Source organism: Ruditapes philippinarum, unplaced genomic scaffold, assembly GCF_026571515.1.
Source record: "Ruditapes philippinarum isolate M1 unplaced genomic scaffold, ASM2657151v2 ctg2694_1_1_1_1, whole genome shotgun sequence".
In the NCBI taxonomy this organism is placed as follows: Eukaryota; Metazoa; Mollusca; class Bivalvia; order Venerida; family Veneridae; genus Ruditapes; species Ruditapes philippinarum.
Window position 1 is genome coordinate 60,648 of NW_026852897.1, and position 19,220 is coordinate 79,867.

At 32.5% G+C, this 19,220-nt stretch overlaps 1 protein-coding gene across 6 annotated transcripts in view; it reads left to right on the top strand.

Annotated features, from left to right (window-relative positions):
- Positions 1-19,220, top strand: part of LOC132727562 (neuroglian-like) — a 46,705-nt gene that overhangs the window by 14,054 nt on the left and 13,431 nt on the right. For 5 of the 6 annotated variants that reach the window (XR_009625373.1, XR_009625375.1, XR_009625377.1 and 2 more), the window contains exons 2-16: positions 808-988; positions 1,772-1,892; positions 4,974-5,021; positions 7,693-8,090; positions 8,704-8,835; positions 9,293-9,395; positions 10,128-10,315; positions 11,750-11,881; positions 14,017-14,139; positions 14,630-14,811; positions 15,420-15,510; positions 15,838-16,122; positions 16,999-17,224; positions 17,826-17,973; positions 18,273-18,498. Coding sequence is in view for 2 of the 6 variants with exons in the window: in XM_060713111.1 (XP_060569094.1) it covers positions 910-988; positions 1,772-1,892; positions 4,974-5,021; positions 7,693-8,090; positions 8,704-8,835; positions 9,293-9,395; positions 10,128-10,315; positions 11,750-11,881; positions 14,017-14,139; positions 14,630-14,811; positions 15,420-15,510; positions 15,838-16,122; positions 16,999-17,224; positions 17,826-17,973; positions 18,273-18,498 (2,482 nt within the window). In the remaining 4 variants the exon portion in view is untranslated. The remainder of the gene's footprint in view (positions 1-807; positions 989-1,771; positions 1,893-4,973; positions 5,022-7,692; positions 8,091-8,703; positions 8,836-9,292; positions 9,396-10,127; positions 10,316-11,749; positions 11,882-14,016; positions 14,140-14,629; positions 14,812-15,419; positions 15,511-15,837; positions 16,123-16,998; positions 17,225-17,825; positions 17,974-18,272; positions 18,499-19,220) is intronic. The other variant, XM_060713133.1, reaches the window with a different exon arrangement.

Genomic DNA, 19,220 nt, shown 5'->3' on the forward strand with positions numbered 1-19,220 from the left:
AGAAGTTAATTATAAGACTGAACAGAATCTAAGATGGCCATGAATCACATCAAACCTTACAATAATTCAATTATATCTATTTGAGAGCGAGAGTGTGTCATTGGCAATGTAAAATCAATCTGTTTTGGTACCGTTTATAGAATTGAAATGTCAAGAGACTATCCACCATGTATAATCTACCAGTTTGTGTAGGAATTTATGATATTAAGCATTTAATTATTGATGTTACAGAATACTGAGATTGATCAAGGTGCATAGATGCTTGTGTAGTTAAATAATCTGATCATATTCACCATGATTGTGTTCTTTTGGAATATTGATATGGTTGGATGTCAGTGTATAATACTGGCAATAATTCCTGGCCAGTAAAAACAGTGTTCAATGGCTGTTCCTGGCTAGTAAAAATGTTCTTAGCAAATAAAACTGTATCTAGCAAGTAAAACTGTTCCTAGCAAGTAAAACTGTTCCTAGTAGGTACATTATGTAAAGCTGTTCCTAGCAAGTAAAGCTGTTCCTAGCAAGAAAAACTGTTCCAAGCCAGTAAAGCTGTTCCTAAGACTAAGCAAGTAAATATGTTTAGATGGTGTGCTCCTAGCAAGTAAAGATGTTCAGATTGTTTGCAGAATTAATATGAAGAAATTTTACAGCTATATGCATATGCAAGATGAACTATTGGTTTTTTTTTCGTTTTGTTTAGGATATGGTTTAAAATATGCATAGTGCTATTTACCAATATTTATTTTTCATGTCATTATTGAACATGCGAAATTTTACATTACATCTAACCAATCTTTATTCCATTTTCAGGGAATCACCAAGAAGCAATTGTGAAGTAAAGCCATGTAGTGGCTTTCAACTTTTACAGACATTCATTCCTGCATTAGGGTAGTTTATAGCAAAGTCACCGCCATGAGGCCATACAGTATTCTTATTTTCCTAGTCATACTGACAGTACAGTGTGTATTGTCTGTGGACCAACCACCAAGAGGTAAATGTTTCTATCATAACTTGGATATTTTTCTCATATCTCAGTAATTTTCAGCCTTGAAGAAAAAGTTATAATTATGCTAGAGATTGAATAAGACTTGTGGTGAATTACTTTTAAAAGTAAAATGCATTGTATTAGCAATTTTTTGCCAAATGTGTTCATTGAATTAGCATTATTTCAAAAAGTAGTTCATTTAATTAAACATTATCTTATTCACATCGCCAACATAAAACCTTAAGTTAAATGTTAATTTAATTATATACAAAAGTAGTCACCGCCAAAAAATAGGGGGTTCAAACAAATTTTTACAGTTCAGCTCAGAAAATTAGTTCAACAGGTTGACAGGTTATTCTTTTGTGAATTGTAGTGTTCCATGAAGCTGTAACAGTGCTCATAACATGTGTTTAGCTTGGAAAAAACCCTCATTTGTTGAATTTCAGATAAGATCTTTTGGTCTGATGAAAGGGTTATTATAATGTTGCTTTCATTCTGCATTACATGCTGATTTTGCTGAAATCTTTCATAGCCTCAGTCTCTATAAAAAATAAATTTATCATGGCATTATAACAGTAGGTATATGAATACTATTGGTATACATTTTCATATTAAATGAATCAATTATAGTGAAATTGTAACAACAGACAAAAAATAAAATGCTTTTAGAAAATAAAATGATAGCATTTTGAGGCATAATGAGCCTTTAAGGTAATTTTTTTTTCTAAAAATTTGACTTGTATGCTGTTCATAATTATTATATAAATAAAGTTTTGTTCTTCTCTTTAGTTACTCAACCACCAACCATTATTATAGCGGGAGAAAGTGACAAGGATGTAATATTCTTCGATCCTGATGGTTCTAAACCTCATGTATTCCCTTGTATAGCTACAGGAAACGCTACTATCAAGTAAGTGACCATGGATATGTACTGTTGTAAATTTGGGAAAAGGGACCATCTTTATCCTGTTTGTTACTAAATAGTGCTGTATTGACGATACAAAAAGACCATTTTGACATCAATCTCTTTTTGTTAATACATATTAATATTAATTTGATTTCTCAAGTGTTATTTTGAGAAAGAAAAAAAGTAACATCTGGTTTTTTTTCACTATTTGTATTCCCAAATTGGTAATTTTTAAGTGAAATAGATGGTGAGATATCCCATTATGATGAAGTTCTAATAATGACATTCAAAGAAAATTTGCCCCCCAAAAAATTGCCCATTGTAAGGTGGTCCTTTTAACTTGATGTTGCACAAATTTTAGAGGGTATTTATAATTTAATTATGTTAATTTTGTTGTATTTTATAAGTTGAATCATGTTCAGTTCACTTTAATGTCAAACTTTTGTAAAGGGTAAAATATTCCTGTCATTTCGGGTCAGGCAGTAGAATTGATTGACTGTCAATGATAACTGAAGAAATTAAAGAATTTCCAGGTGAAATTGCCTGTATGGATTGTCCTATTTTAGTCTGTCCCCTTTAACTCAATAGGGAGAGAATCAGATTTGTAATCTAGAGGTTGCTGGTTTGATTGTTGGGTGCTGCAAAAGTTTTCCTAGACAATTGATCGTGGATATTAAATCTACTTGTCATTTGTCTGTCATAGCTAATTCAGAAATCATGTGGGATGTGTCATACGTCACATGTAGAAAAATAAGTAATTACTGGTTTAGTTCTCAAGAAAAACAATGGTTCATTGGACCGACGATCGACATATAACCTGAAATGTGTTAAAAATCTGTGTAAAAAAACAAATAATCAAAATTATTAAAACTTTCCATGTGACATTAATTACCTTGTCCTCATTTGATATCAATAGTTATTCCCATTTTTGAATCCACCAAAGCTGGACTTAGAGAACTCCCTAAACAACTCAAATGAAACAAATGAGCCACATCACGACAAAACCAACATAATGGGTTTGCGACCAGCATGGATCCAGACCTGAGCATCCGTTGGATGCAAACCCATTATGTTGGTTTTGTCGTGATGTGGCTCAAATTAAGGATGATTATCAAACTTCATAATGTAACATCCTGAGATCGTCCATGCTTAAATATAGTCATTTTTAAACAGACTAAGGCTTATTTTAGGGACCACAAGCTCTAAAAATGGAAAAGCCCTTAAGACCCTATGAATGGATCCTCCCAAACTTAAGATTTAGCACACTTTAAATGACCTTTATGGAAATTTGGTCTTGCAAAAGTGCTCTTGGCCCTTAAATGCACTACATGCTAATGTTTTATTTTCAAAAACTGATAAATATATCTGCGTGAATTATGGATAATGGCAGGTTTATTCTGGTGAGCAACTTCAGCTCTACATGACTTTCTTGTTTCTGTTTGCGATTGCAACATTAATTTTTTATTTTGCATTTAAAATTTAAATGTAAATTATAATTTTACAGTTTTAGTGTAAATCATTATTTCTTTAGATTTGTAAATACCATTATTTCTAGAATTGAATTAGAAGTGATTTTTTTTAATTATAAATATTGTAACATTGATATAGATGTGACACACTATTTGTGATATGACATATTTGTAGTGATCTTAAATTTGTGGATTTTCAAGGTCATTCCCAAATAATCTTTGAAGAATTTGCTTTCCAGCTTTATTACTGCTATAAACTGTCAGTCTTTTTCTACAAGGTCCCGGGTTTTTTTTTAGCATCTTTAACAATGTTTAAGGTTGTTGTTGCCCTTGGGTCATAAAAGCAGTGGTTAACATTTCCTAAATTTGTAAGGACTTACTTTCACTGACTAATTTTACTATATCGACTGTTGTATCTGTACTTAAAAGTAATTGTGCCAAACAATGTGTAAATCATTGATCAAAGACTTGAACATTTATAAGTCAGTCTGCAATGTTTATATGTGATGTTTTCTATGAATAGTTATATGTTATGATTACCATGATATCGGCTGGGACGTGGTACCCACTGAAGGTACTATAATTCATGGTTGAAAGATGCACTCCTAGAGAAATTTATTTTTGGTAGATTCACTTGAATAAAATAGGGACATCTTGCAAGAGACTTGCAGAAATCAAGTTAAAAAGCTACCATCAATAATGACTTGTCTATTCATTTGATATTGAAATTCTTATTTTTTACATCGTTACAGAGTACCCCATTGGAAAAACTTGTTAATGATTTTATTTGGAATAATGGAGGGAGGGATCAAACTTGTTAACAACAATTTTAGTTGGAATAGTGTGTCTCTGTGTGGTTGGGTTGGGTCAAACTTGCAGCCATTTGATTTGTAGGCATAATAAATATTACTTGACCACTCTTTGCCCTGCTCACATATTAGCTGTACTCTATCCTTGGATAATGATATTATAACAATGCTTATAATCGTATATTCTCCAGTATTTGTCAGTTATTTCACCCTTTCAAAAACCAGCTTATGAAAGTTATAAATGTTTGGGTTTTTTTTATTCGCTTACCCTATATGGTAGCAATATTTATGGGAACAATAATTTTCTGTCTTTTTGCAATAACATCTCTTTGCACATAATTTCTCTATCCTTGGGAGTTTCTGATCCATTTCTGATGAAAGCTGCATCATCACAATGTATTTCTGTACAAATGGCATGTTTTGATATATACATGTAATCTCAATATGTTATTACCAGTTTGTCTTTTTCAGAATTATGGATGTACTGTAAAGAACAGCTTTAATTTAGCTTTGCAACATTCCTATATATATGATTGACTTATATGACTTTTTACATGCATTTGGCAAAAGATGATAAAATATCAACTTAGTAATGTACATATGATAGCATGCTACATGGCCAAATGAAAGATGGTTGGCAATAGTTATTCTCCTTGTTGTTGTCTTTAACAAAAACAAATGAACTTCAAAAAGTCTGAGAAAAAAAATGTCATGAAGATTGCTGTTTTTAACAATGCACCCATAGCCTTTTCATTTGTATATATGTATTTATATTATGTCTTGTATTATGCCAATTTCTTTTACAGATTTGAGTGGACCAAAAACGGCAAAACGCTGAAAATTCCAAATTCCAAGTACTCAAATTTATTATAAATGGAGTGTCAAACTAATGTATCTCTAGCTAGTCTTGGTGCTAGAATATTTGATGACATCTCATAAACCAGGCTAGGGTACCCTGTTGGTCTGATTCACTCAAGTTGCCATATAGACATATGGGCCGCGTCATGACAAAACTAACAAAGTGCATTTGCGACCAGCATGTCTGATCAGGATCCATGCTGTTCGCTATCAGTTTCTCTACTTGTTATAGGGTTTGTAAGCAAACAGCATGGATCCTGATCAGACTGCGCGGATGCGCAGGCTGGTCTGGATCAATGCTGGTCGCAAACCCATTATGTTGGTTTTGTCATGACGCGGCTCATATAGACTCACCAGGATTTATATAAGCTAGGCCAGCCTTCACAGTTGTGGAGGACTTGTAGATAGCTGTAGACTCACCATTGAATTGAATTATATTTTGATATTGCTTTTCAAATGTGAATCAGATCATTATTTTATGACTGTTTGAACAAAGAATATAGCACTGTTGTTAAAATGAAAATTTATATAAAAAAATCATGTCTATAATATAAAATTTAAACTGGTATTAATTGCTATTGCATAAAACTTAAACTGGTATTGTGCCACACAAATTATTTGTGGTAAAGCAGAAAGTCTGTTGATATTTAAGATAGTTTGCAAGAAGTATTTTTAAATTCTTTTGATAACAGAGAACAGTCGTATTACCTAAAAAAAAGATCTACAAGTAAATTTATATTATTTAGTATTGATTAAATGAGACTTGAAACCAGTCTCTTACCATAAGTTTTATTCATTGGTTAATTTCAAATTTGAAACTGCCAATCATTATAAAGTACTTTTTATACATGTACATAAGTTTGAGAACTTAATTGATTGATGTAAATTTTAAACAACCTATCAGGTATGTAGGTTTGTTATATTATATAACACATAGTTCGCAATGAAACATAATATGCAACGCCCACAATTCAGAGCACAGTTTTTTATGAGGAAAGAAGAAAAAAATCTTGCAGAGGAGATGTTTCTAGAGCATTTCAATTTTCAATTAATTAGTAAGTATTATAAGCTTGAATTGATTGAGTTTGTTTTTGAGAAACAATGAAAGTTCAACATAACATCTCTCACACATCCCGGCACCTGCTTATAACCATCACTCAATTTTCAACACTAAAAGTTTTGGAAAAATTATAAATGATCCTGAAAAACCTAAAAAGTTCAGCAAATCGGAAATGGAAGAAAAACAACACATTACAACTGGTTTTGTTTACTGAAATTTATTTTCTACTTGTTTTGGATCTACACTAAATCTTCATATAAAACACAGGGCAACTTTTTAACAACTGCAACACAGCACCTACCATTAAGGCTGGTTTTTCGTTACCATTGGCACACATTAATGTTTTTAAATTCATATTCCCAGTATCGTATCGTATAAAGTAACCTTATTTCAAAATAGCAACTTTTAAATTTTTCAAACAGTCATAAAACAAAAAGGGTACCCTAAGCTGTCGTGATCAACCACTAACATATAATGGTCATACTACTAAATCTTTCCAGTGTTTATCTAACAAAATCTCTCTTTTACAGCATAACCGTCTTTCTTTCAGTGTTTTTTATATCCTAACTTGCTAGAAATAGACTATAGATTTTGTGGGTTTATGTACTAATATATCTTATGGCCAGGAAAGCTACACATTTGGCAGCTTTGATATGAGCCGCGTCACGACAAAACCAACAAAGTGCATTTGCGACCAGCATGGATCCAGTCCAGCCTGAGCATCCTGGCAGTCTGATCAGGATCCATGCTGTTCGCTATCAGTTTCTCTACTTGTAATAGAGTTGGTAAGCGAACAGCATGGATCCTGATCAGACTGTGCTGATGCGCAGGCTGGTCTGGATCCATGCTGGTCGCAAACACACTATGTTGGTTGCGTTGTGACGCGGCCCATATTTCTGTTTCAGTCCTTATTCTCATACTAAAACTGAATTGCGCTTTTATGATTTTTGCTTGCTTTTACACTTATCTTATTTAGCAACAGACATTTAAAATTCAAGAATTGATTAATATATTTTTTTTGTGCTAAAAGCAGTGACATTTATCATCTTGTAAGTAACTATTTAAGTCCAGATTGTAACCAGAGGGAGGAGTGTACATGAACAGTAGTAAAAAAAAGAAGAAGAGGGTACTGTGCATATGAAATTAAGTGATCGAAATAGATGTACATTTAAATTTAATGGCAGATTGGACTGTATTGTACATAAAGATATTCATGACTTTCCTTTTAAGAATAAGATTGCAATAGATTTTCTCTACTGTGCAATGTTTAACAGAAGCTTTGCTATTGGATAGTTAAATGAAATTTTTTTTCAGAATCAACAAATCATGCTTAAGATTACATGTATAGGCAAACTGTAAAATAAATAATTCTTATTTCCCAACTTAAGTTGATTTGGTTTTTTTTATCTTAAGTTTTAGTTACTTTTAAAATATTTATTCTTATTTTGTTTGAAATTTTTCGTTTAAATTAAAAATTCTCCAATTTTGTAAGTAAGATAGTCTCCATTTTTTTTATCCCAGCTTGAATTGTAAACTTGAATATTGCAAGAAGAATATTTTTACAGGAATGTTAATCTACAATCACATTCTGTTATTTATAATTTCAGGTACAATTGGACCAGAAATGGTAATGTGATTAATTTAAAAGATCCTAAGTACATATCTAATACAACAAACACATCTAAGATTGTGTCATCCGATGAAGGAACCATAACGATCATGGAACTCCAAGACCAAGACGAGGGGATATATCAGTGCATTGCAAGAAATCCCTACGGTGTTTCCAAGTCCAAAAAGATCCATTTTTTGAAAGCTACGAAAAGATCGTTCACCGAAGATGCAAAAACCTTTACACAAAAAGTAATTGCTGCTGAACCGTTAAAGCTTGAATGTAACCCACCAGAGAACAACCCGCCGGGTATCATACGATGGGTACAATATTCTGACGAAGGCCAAGGAAAAAATTACATGGATTTTAGTGACAGAATTTCACAAGATGACAAAGGTATGGTTACACCTGTATAAACTTATTGAAGTTTGGTGTGAAATATAATTCACTAAAATTAAATTGGCTTAAAACATGTGGGTCCCCTTAATTCAGTAAAAGATTTTTTTTTTCATATTTATGATATTAGGATGTAATACAGCTAGCTTGTTTGCAATTACATGCATAAGTAAGTGCACATTTATGTTTAATTCTATAAATTTAACACCTGCATTGTTCACTTAGTGGTTTAAAGCATTGTGTTTTAAATGTCTTCTGTCAAAACCACACACATCAGGAGTTTTTCTTTTCCAACTTTGTGTAACAAATTAAAAATGTTTGTAAATGCATTAGGTCAAAATTAAAAATGTATTATTTTCTTTTGTCTGCTAGCAGGTACAAATTCAAATCCAAAACAATTAAGTTTTTTTTTTTAATTTATCTTTGTGTAACAAATTAAAAATGTGTGTAAAAGCATTAGGTCAATAGTGCCCGCACAATTCAAATGGAAATTCCTCTTCCAGATAAAGCTTGAAAGTTACCACAAGACCATAACAGATTCACTGTGACTTACCTGAACATTCATTCCCCCCGCCCCAAAACATTTCACAAAAAATGTTGCTTTTTTCTTCAGGAAATCTTTACTTTGCAAATGTTCAAAAGTCAGATGAAAATTTTGGTGAAGAGTACACATGTGAGATTCAGTTGAAAGAACTTAACATGTACATAGAGGGCGCTTTCACTAAAATAAAAGTGGATGATAGTGGTAAGTTTCTGAAAATAAGATTTTATTTCTTTGTTGTTGAATAGCTTAAGAGTTCAGTCTTTAAAAACAAGTGGCACTGTTTGCAGGTAGAAAGTCAGGTCAGCTGTTGTTGCATAAGCATTGTCTTAACAGACTCTTACCATTCTAAATGCATGTATATGATTTAACTGACACATTTTCAACAAAAAGGTCTCCAAACTATGATACAAAATGTATTGTAAGGTGGAACTTGGATGTTATATTTTACTGAAGACTTAATACAAGCTGTTTATGATTTGTGTTTCCAAAATAACAATTTTTTATATACATTTATCTTATACCTCTTTAACTCAAGATATATTTATATAAATAGTTTACATGAATAATTCAAAAAAAAGGAAGTAAAAGCCTTTCACGTTATTCTTAATAATTTGCGAAAGTTTGCCTGTATAAGTTATAATATTGTTCATGTTTACAGGTAAAAATAACGTATTTGGTGCCGAGTTGGTTTATCATTCAAATGATGATGTCATAGGAATAAAGGGGAAATCAGTTACGTTTATCTGTATCTTCTCCGGCAAGTATGTATCTATTAACTGTCATGTTTTAACCCTTACCACCCTCATTATCTTAAATAGACTTGTCCATGTTTCAATCTGGACAAAACCATTCATCATTATTAGGGACACTTCAAAATTAGTACCAAATGAATGGCAACCAGCGCAAACAATGATCAGAAGGCATGGACAGTTTTATTTACCTGAATTAGAACAGATTTTAAGTTTTGAAAAAAGATTAAACATGAATCTGGAGGCTTGCTTGTTTAAAAACTATCATTTGATAATTTAGTTTTTTTCATTTTTCCTTGATAAAATTGTATGTTTATAATAATTTATTATGTTATTAAAAATTCATGACCATCATTGTCACGTGTTAAAAAAATGTTAAATATGTTGAAATGGTCATTATGCGGTATAGATATAAATGTACCATCATTAAGGCATTATTAAAAAAATTTCTTATTCAACCTATATGTCAAAACATATGAGCCGCGTCATGACAAAACCAACATCAATGTGTTTGCGACCAGCATGGATCAAGACCAGCCTGCGCGTCCACGCAGTCTGATCAGAATCCATGCTGTTCGCTTACAAACCCTATAGCAAGTAGCAAAACTGATATAGAACAGCATGGATCCTGATCAGACTGCGCGGATGCGCAGGCTGGTCTGGATCCATGCTAGTTGCAAACGCATTACATTGGTTTTGTCATGACGGGGCTAATCTCTTAAAAGTTACCTTCCATATTTTCAGCCCTACCCCACATATCAAATGGGTGAGAAAGTCAGGAGGCAAAATAGACAGCAGTCGAATGATCAGAAAAAACCAAAAGTTAACGATAAAAAATGTGTCAGTTGATGACTCGGGAGTATATGAATGCAGGGGAGAAAACAATCTACTGTTAAGTCCAGTAACACATCGCTTCAGTTTAACAGTAGAATGTAAGTGATATCAAAAGTTGGTGTCCTGTTCAAAAAGTCACTCATTGGCCAATTACTTGACACATTGTTTGTTTCTTGGCATGTAAGTGATATCAAAAGTTGGTGTCCTGTTCAAAAAGTCACTCATTGGCCAATTACTTGACACATTGTTTGTTTCTTGGCATGTAAGTGATATCAAAAGTTGGTGTCCTGTTCAAAAAGTCACTCATTGGCCAATTACTTGACCCATTGTTTGTTTCTTGGCAAGTAGTACAGCTGTGGTGATTATGTACTTTGTTTGGAATTTAAAATACCACTTTGTTAAATATTGCTACTTTTATGACAAATAATTTCACATTCAGCGCTACTTTCTTCAGATAATAAGTATTTAACATGCTCTAAAACCATTATTTACATGTTATAAAGTAAAATTTGTCCTTTTTAAAGAAAGAAAAGAAATTGTTTCTGAGACATAATGTGCCTTGAAAGAGAAAACACCTTTGTCCCCTGTATATTGCTTAGATATCCCTACTTCTCACATGTCACACAGTTTAAATATTGTGGTACTGAATATAATGAACTTACAATTACAAAAGTTTGTTCCATTTCCATAGCAGTACAAGTGCATTTTGAAATAAAGAAGGGGTGTAGGGGGCACTGCAGCTAATTGCTTGTGGTTGCTGAATTGGAATCTTATACCCCTCATTGTTGAGAATAATGAATGAATACATACCAGGTGCCTTCCAGGACAACCAGGGCTGCACTTCATAGTAAATCCCTAGTGTAATTCCTAAGTGTATCCTAAGTTCTAGGACATAAACCAACTTTAGGACTAACTTTAAATTATTTTAATTATTCTCCTAAGAAAAGTTTGCAATCATATGTATAATTATGCTCATCAGCATTGCTATACAGAAAATAAAAAAGTCATAACATAGGAGTCATAAGTTAGGACATTTTCTTTGAAACACAAAATTGTCTCAGTTTTGGTCTTAAGACTGATTTCAGACTAAAAAATAGGACATTCTATGAAACACAGCCCAGTATTGCTGGAAAGTCATCATTATGACCTTAACATTGTCAAGTTGTCTTAATAAAATCCAGCAACATGTACAATATAAATTCATTTGGATAGAATTTATTAAATCTGATTAAACAGTAACATCAGTGACTTCTGATGCCCCCACTGCTGGGGAAATGGGGTGGGATATAGATTTTGCCCTAGTCCGTCCCTTTGTATGGCTGTCACCTTGTCTGTCTGTAGAATCATAAAACAGTGGGATGTGTGAGCATTCATGTCTTAAAGGACACATGTCTATTCCAGGTGAGTAGTTACAAGTAAAAATATAATTTGTATATTCCTCATATCAAGAAAATTTGTATATACATTCTCAGTGTTGTCTAAGAAGACAAATTCCTATTTCTTAATTACCGGTAATGCATTTTGTTTTACAGCAAAACCGGAATGGAAAGCTCAGCCACGTAAGGTGGATGTTGGTGTAGAAGAGACGGCCATATTTGAGTGTAAAGCAGACGGTATTCCAAAACCAGACATACAGTGGTTCATAAATGGTGCTCCTGTTGATGGTATAATACTTTATTCTTATTTGTTTGTTTATCATTATGAGATTTTATTCTCATTCAAAAGATTTTATTTTGTTTTGTTCCCAAGTTTTTAGCTCGACTTTTCTATGAAAAGGGGAGCTATCCTACTCGCCCCGGCGTCGGCGTTGGCGTCACACCTTGGTTAAGTTTTTCGTACCACCCCACTTTATTTCAGAAGTATTACAAGTATGGCTTTGAAACTTACCATACTTGTTCACCATCATAACCTCCATCTACAGACAAGAGTACATAACTCTGTCAAGGTTTTTGACAGAATTATGGCCCTTTTTTGACTTAGAAAGTGTATTGAGCTTGGTTAAGTTTTTTGTACCACCTCACTTTATTTCAAAACCATTGGAGGTATTGCTTTGAAACTGACCATACTTGTTTACCATCACGACCTTCATCAACAGACAAGAGGACATAACTCTGTCAAGGTTTTTGACAGAATTATGCCCCTTTTTGACTTAGAAAATACATTGAATATGGGTAAAATCCACTTATTGCCTTAACCCTTTGAGATATTGCTTTGAAACTTTTAATGCTATTTCACATCATTACCCCCATCTGTACGCAAGAGAAGGTAACTCTGTCAAGGATTTGTTTTTAAAAATTAAGGCCTTTTATCGACTTAGAATCTTGGTTAAGTTTTTAGTACCAGTCCACTTTTTGACTGAACTGTTTGAGATATTAATTTGAAAGTTGGAATACTTGTTTACAATCATGATTCCCAAACATGTCCAGGAGAAGGTAATTCTGTCAAAGATTTTATTTGAATTATGGCCCTTAACTGTCAATGTTTTGTATTATAGGCAAGCACTAAAAAACTTAAAAAATCTAAAAAAATTCATTCCTATCCACTTGTTCACTTTACCATAAATTATGTCATATAAACATTGCTGTAATATTCAAGGGTATCAAACAACTAGTTCACTTTAAAAATACAGAGATTCTTGTATTGCCTTTTACTGCAAAAACTTTTTTTATTGGCAAGCAATAAAAAAGTCGAGCGCGCTGTCTTACGGACAGCTCTTGTTTCTTGACTAATCGGGAATATTTTTTATTGATTGTCATCAAAACAGCAGAATAAAAGTGAGTTAAACCTGACCTCAGGTGTTTGATGTTTTGTGTCTCATATTATTTTCTTAAAGGGACACCACTGAGGTTTTTCACATCACAGGACTGGAAATAATTTTCCAAGATTAGAATTCCATTTGATGAAGTCTAGACCAATAATTTGTGTGCAAAATTTCAGATCAATCACTCATTTCGTTTTTCTAATTATTGTAATTGTGAAAAAGGACCAAAAAGGAAAAGCATTGCAATACTTATTCACTAAAATAGAACCAAGAAAAACTTAAAAATATGATTTACCATTTATTTCTGAGTATATATCTTAATTATCTTTTGCATATCTTTCTGTTTTAATTGTCCCGTGTCATCTAGATAAGAAATTCAAATTTTACATTTAAATTCTTTTGGACTTAAGTGGAGTCCCTTTAACGCCAGCGTCACAATTTGGTTTTTGCGTGCATGTTGGTATCTCTTAAAGTATTGAAGGGAATGGGTTGAAACTTCATACACTTGTTCTCTGTGATTTTCTAATTTGATGGGCACAGGCCCTATAACTCTGAGTTACCTTTTACAGATATGCCCTTTTTGTTACTATCAAGCACTGAGAATAGTTGAATTTGCTGTCTTACGGACAGCTGTTACTTATGAAAAAAGGTACTACCATAAAAGTATAGGGCTAAGTGTTAGGATGAGAGTTATAGAATCACAGTGTTCAGCTTAGAATCAATGAAAAATTAGTCAACATTGGCCCCATGTTTTGTCAGTCTGCTCTGTCATTCCCAGGATATCAACAGTGGTCAGAAATCTACTGCAAAACTAGCTAACATGAGTCTAATGGTCGTTTGTCTCTCACTGCTAATTCAGAAATCACGTGGGATAAATAATCACTCTCTTACAGTCACTGGGGAGAATTTGTTAATCACTGGGTAGTTATCCAGTAAAAGCCGGTTAGGTTGACAGACTGCTGAGATATGACCAAAATTGTGTTAAAAAATATGGTTAAAATCAAACAAACATTATTGTAATGTTGATTTCTTTTACAGAGATGAGGAATAAAGGACAACTGAAGTTTGAAAATTTGACGAGAGAAGATGCAAAGGTGATTCAATGTAACGTTTCCAATATCCATGGTCACTTGTGGGCCGATGTACCACTAAGCATAATGGGTAAGTGTATAATTTAGAGACAGACTTCTGAAACATTTGATAAAGATAGTGAAATGAAAGCTCATTAAAGTGCATTGGTCTACTTACAAAAATATGGAAGGTTTGTAATACAATGTATAACTACATTGATAGTATTTAGTAATAGACATAAACAACAAACATTATGTAAATTGTTGGATACATGATCTGATTTTATCTATATTTGAATAGCAGATAAAATGTTCTAGAACAAAATATTATTCATCAGATAAATGTCCTTATACTTTGAACTTTATCGATATTTTGTTTCAAGCAACATGTTATAAGAATATCCAAATGATACATATCTATTGTTTTCATCAATATTTGAAATATTAATGGAAAAAGTGCCAGTTGTAGACCCATCCACTTTAAAGAACTCTTTAACCGAAAAGTAAATGTCTATATATATTTAAATAATTTTGAATGGTTTAATGACATTTGTGCATAATGTTTGTTTGTTTTTTTGCAGCATTTAAACCAGAACTGAAGAAGAAATTTGAAAATGATGTGAAAGTGTCAGAGGGTAAATCTGTTACATTGCCATGTGAGGTAGATGGCAAACCTACCCCTAGAATATACTGGAAGAGGAAAGATCAAAAGATGGAAGGTCCCAACTATACAATAATGCCAAGTGGCAACATGATAATTAAGGTAATTTTCATCTCTATTGTTTAAAATAAAACTGCTACTGAAAAATAGAAAAATGGTTTCCTGACAATAACTTAAGTTAAGAAATAGCAATTTATGTATAATTATTGCTATCAAACTTGGTACATAGCAAGCTTATATGAAGAACATTAGGATTGTTTGTGCACCCTTTAGGGTCAAGGTAACTACATGTACCTCTTATGAAGTGGTTTGAAGTCAACGACCTTAACCACTCGCCATGGACACCCCTAAACTTAGTACATGTATACACCAAGCTTGATGTATTGTAACTTGCTTTGGATTGTATTTGGGCAAGGTCATGGTTACTAAAAATAGAAAATGTTTATGGTTGATAACTAGCGTTAGAAATGAGATGAGGCAAAGGATAATAATAATATTTAGTACAGTGTTGTAACATTGTATGATACAGGTCTTGTTGAAATTTGGCTTTTAAGGATTGATGTTTCAAAGGACTGATGTTTTTACATAGTTATACCCCCTTTTCCACCTTGCTTATAGATTAAAGAACTTTATTAATTTTTTCAAATTGATTTTTCCCTTAATTGTTTTGGTAAATTTATTGATTTCCCTTTATTAAATTGTTTTGTTAGAATGCAGCAATGAGTGAGGCAGGTAGATGGACATGTTTTGCTGAGAACAGATATGGAAAGATTAAAGCATCAGGAGAGTTAATTGTCAGAAGTAAGTATAGTCCCTTTACTCGATGACCTTAATAAATATGAAGACCCAAGTGACAAGTGCAGATTAAGATCACCTGGCATATCTATGATGTTGATCATACTTTGCACTGTTTCGGTCTTCATTAAGTACATTTTTTTAATTTTCCCTTATAATGATGAATGGTTATGTCCAGATTGAAGAATGGACAAGTCCATTTAAGATATTTAGTGTGGTAAAAGGTTTAAAATGAATAAATCTTATCATGATATAATGAAGATTTTGTGTTATATTATGTATTTCAGGGTAGATAAGTTATGAGATTTATTTTATTTTCACTGTTTACTTCAGGGAAAACTGTAATAGAGAGCGGCCCATCATCTCAGAAGATCACGCATGGTACCGATTCTCATTTCAAATGTCAAGCCGACACCGACCCCAACGAGCAAGATAATCTTGTTTATCTTTGGCTTAAAGATGGGGAACCTATCGACTTCCAGAAGAATCCGAGGGTAGAGAGGGAAGGGAATGGTATTATAATTAAAGGTGTTACTAGTGAAGATACAGGAAGATACATGTGTATGGCTAGTAATAGCCTTGACAATGATACAGCCTCTGCGAAACTCGAAGTTATAGGTATATACAATAAACTGTGTTTTTTTGGACGGGGCTTTTTTGGGATGTTTTTGGATTTTTTTATTATTTTTTTTCATGATAAAAAAAACATACTTTTACAATTGTGTTGAAGGAAATAGGTGATATTATTTATTCTAGTAGAATATTATTATGATGGTAATACTATTATTATTTTAGTAGTATTATTTAAAATCCAATACCTGTGATTACTTATTATGAGGCAACATCCAACTTAGTATACATTGTCAGTGTCAGATGAAATTCATTTCAAATATATGTTAATATGCCAAGGAGTAGTAATCTATGCAATGTATAAGTTAGGATAAAAGGCTTTATTATATACTTATGACTGAAATATTGAGAAATATTGATGAAATAAAATTCATAATTTAATTTTCCATATTTTCACTGTAAAATTTATTTTTCACTGTAGTAAATCATATTTTCCATATTTTCACTGGTGTCTTGCTAGACTACTTTTTTCTAAATTAAGCCAGTACACAAAATTAAAGAGAATTCTTTCACAGGGTATGCTCAAAAAAGAAAAAAATGTATAATAAACAGAAAATTCAAGTTTTTTCTATAAATACAGGATTTATTTTTATCTTGTGATATGATAAATATCATATTATGGGTACTGCTACTCGTGAAATATTTCTTTTTATACCACTCTACAAAAATAAATTCGGTATTTACAGAAAAAACTTGAATATACTATGTAAAAAGTTTTTTTTTTTTTTTGTTTTTTTTTTTCCCTTTGTAAAAAGTTGATGGTAATTGTATAAAGGTAGAAATATTTTCGTGAAATTTTGTTGAATTTTTAAAAGACTGCTAGTTTAACATAACTGTAACTGATGTTAATGTTTCACATTTTAGCTCCCCCAGATCCTCCTATAAATGTAGACATAAGCTCTTGTTTGAGTCGCAGTGTGATCGTGTCATGGCAAAAGGGCTTCAACAACTTTTCTCCGATTACCAAATACCATGTTGAATACAACCATTCCTATGCACCAAATAAGTGGACCAGAGCAAAAACAGTGAACGTATCGTCAATAACAGAGGTCAAGGTCAATCTGTCACCACATGCCAACTATACATTTAGGTAACACTTGATGGTCTAAAATGGTTTTAAATCTAAGAGCATTTAAAGCAGTCAGCAGCTTTCATACAGGAATGGTTTAGAAACTGTCATAGATTTAAGAATTTCTTTAGTATTTATGTTTTTTGTATCTTTTTGCCAGTTAAGATTGAATTGAATGCTTTGATACCAACTGTTTTATTACTGTATGTCATTTTGTTTAGAGAAATTTAACAGAATTCTAATTTATGTTTAAGGAATAAATGACATGTTAAGCATAAAGTGTTCTTTTGTTATGATTTATTGAATTTCACAACACATTGTATTTAAACAAATAATGAAAAGGTAAGCACGATGTGATATAGAATACAGTCAAACCTGTTTATAGATACCTGTAAAGGAAAGTAGAAAAAAGGTTTCTGTTAATTGGCAGATTTAAAAAAAAAAATGTTATTTTGTGCGGCAAGTTATCAAACTTTAAGGCAAGATTGAATGCTAGGCCAAAAGTGACAAGTTTTCATAATAATAATGGTGTTTTTTTTCCTTGTTGGTCATCAAGCACAAGTTTTACTGTACAAGAGTTAAGAAAAATATGAAACTCTAATATTTTCTTTATTTAACACAGAGTGATTGCAGAAAATAGGTTAGGTAAGAGTAAGCCAAGTGAACGGTCCTTGACTGCGTGTTATACAAACAGCGACACCCCAGATAAAAACCCTTCCAACGTCCATACTGACAGAAGCCGAACTGGATGGCTTATTATCAAGTGGGATGTAAGAGAATAATAAATCTTGTTTATCTTATCATCATAATCATGATGATGTGTTTTTTATTACAATTATTAAAATACTTGAATGTTAAATTTTCCATGAATAATCTGTGAAATAATCTAGATTTGTTTCTATTTTACTTAATGTGTTGTTCTTTCCTCTACCTTTTGTCTATCAAAGTTAAAGTATATAAATACATGAGAAATACCTGATATAAATTGCAAAAACGTTCAACATGTACTACTGTGTTGTAAATACAACATATTAATATATTTATTACATTACATGATTTATTTCCATAGAAAATGCCCGAGATTGAACACAATGGTCCAGGATTCCGGTACAATCTTTTCATCAAGAAAGATGGAAAGACAAATAAGACAGAGATCTATGACTGGGAGGAAAACAAGAAGGAGATATACATTGGCTCAGTATATGAGCCGTATGAAATATTTGTTGAAGCTGAGAATGAAGAAGGGTCATGTTCTGAACCAGCTGTGCTCCATATTGGCTACACCGGAGAAGCAGGTATGGTTTTATGAGGAAATTCTGAATGTTGAACAACTTTTTGGACTTCTTATACATTGTACTCCTAAAGAGAAATAACTATTATGCTAAGTTGTTTTGTCTGAAGTTGTTGGTCTGCATAGCGGAATAAGGGAGAATTTAGGGCCATCTAACAGTGAATGGAACAAAAAATCAATTGATGTCAAAGAAAATGATTTAAGAAATGGTCCCATGTAGCATTAAGGTATATGTCTGTTTGCAGTATGTCAATATAGTTTACTAAAATTTATACCCAATATTGATACCTAAGATTTATAACATCTTGAAGAAAATGTATTATTTTCTTCATTATTTACTGGTTTTTATAGGTCTACACAGTTCGTGTTTTTTTTTGTGTTTTTTTTTGGGGGGTGGAGGGGGGGGGTGCAGTTTTGGCCATATGGTGACTTTCTGGCTTTACTGGTGGAGGAAGATCTCAGTTGCCCTGCTGTGCATTATTTCAGGCACAAACGGCACCTGAGTAGAATCACCTACATTCTGTAAGCCAGCTGGATAGCTTCCTTACATGAAAAAATCCAAAGTTCTTGTTCGGGATTTGAACCAACAGCAGTAAGGGGCACATGGTTTGAAGTCAAGGACCTTAACCACTCAGCCACAGATGCCCAAGTTTATGAGTTAAAAATGATAATGTTTCTGATTGTTGTTTTAACAAATTAAGATAGCTTTGTTTTATTTGAATTGAT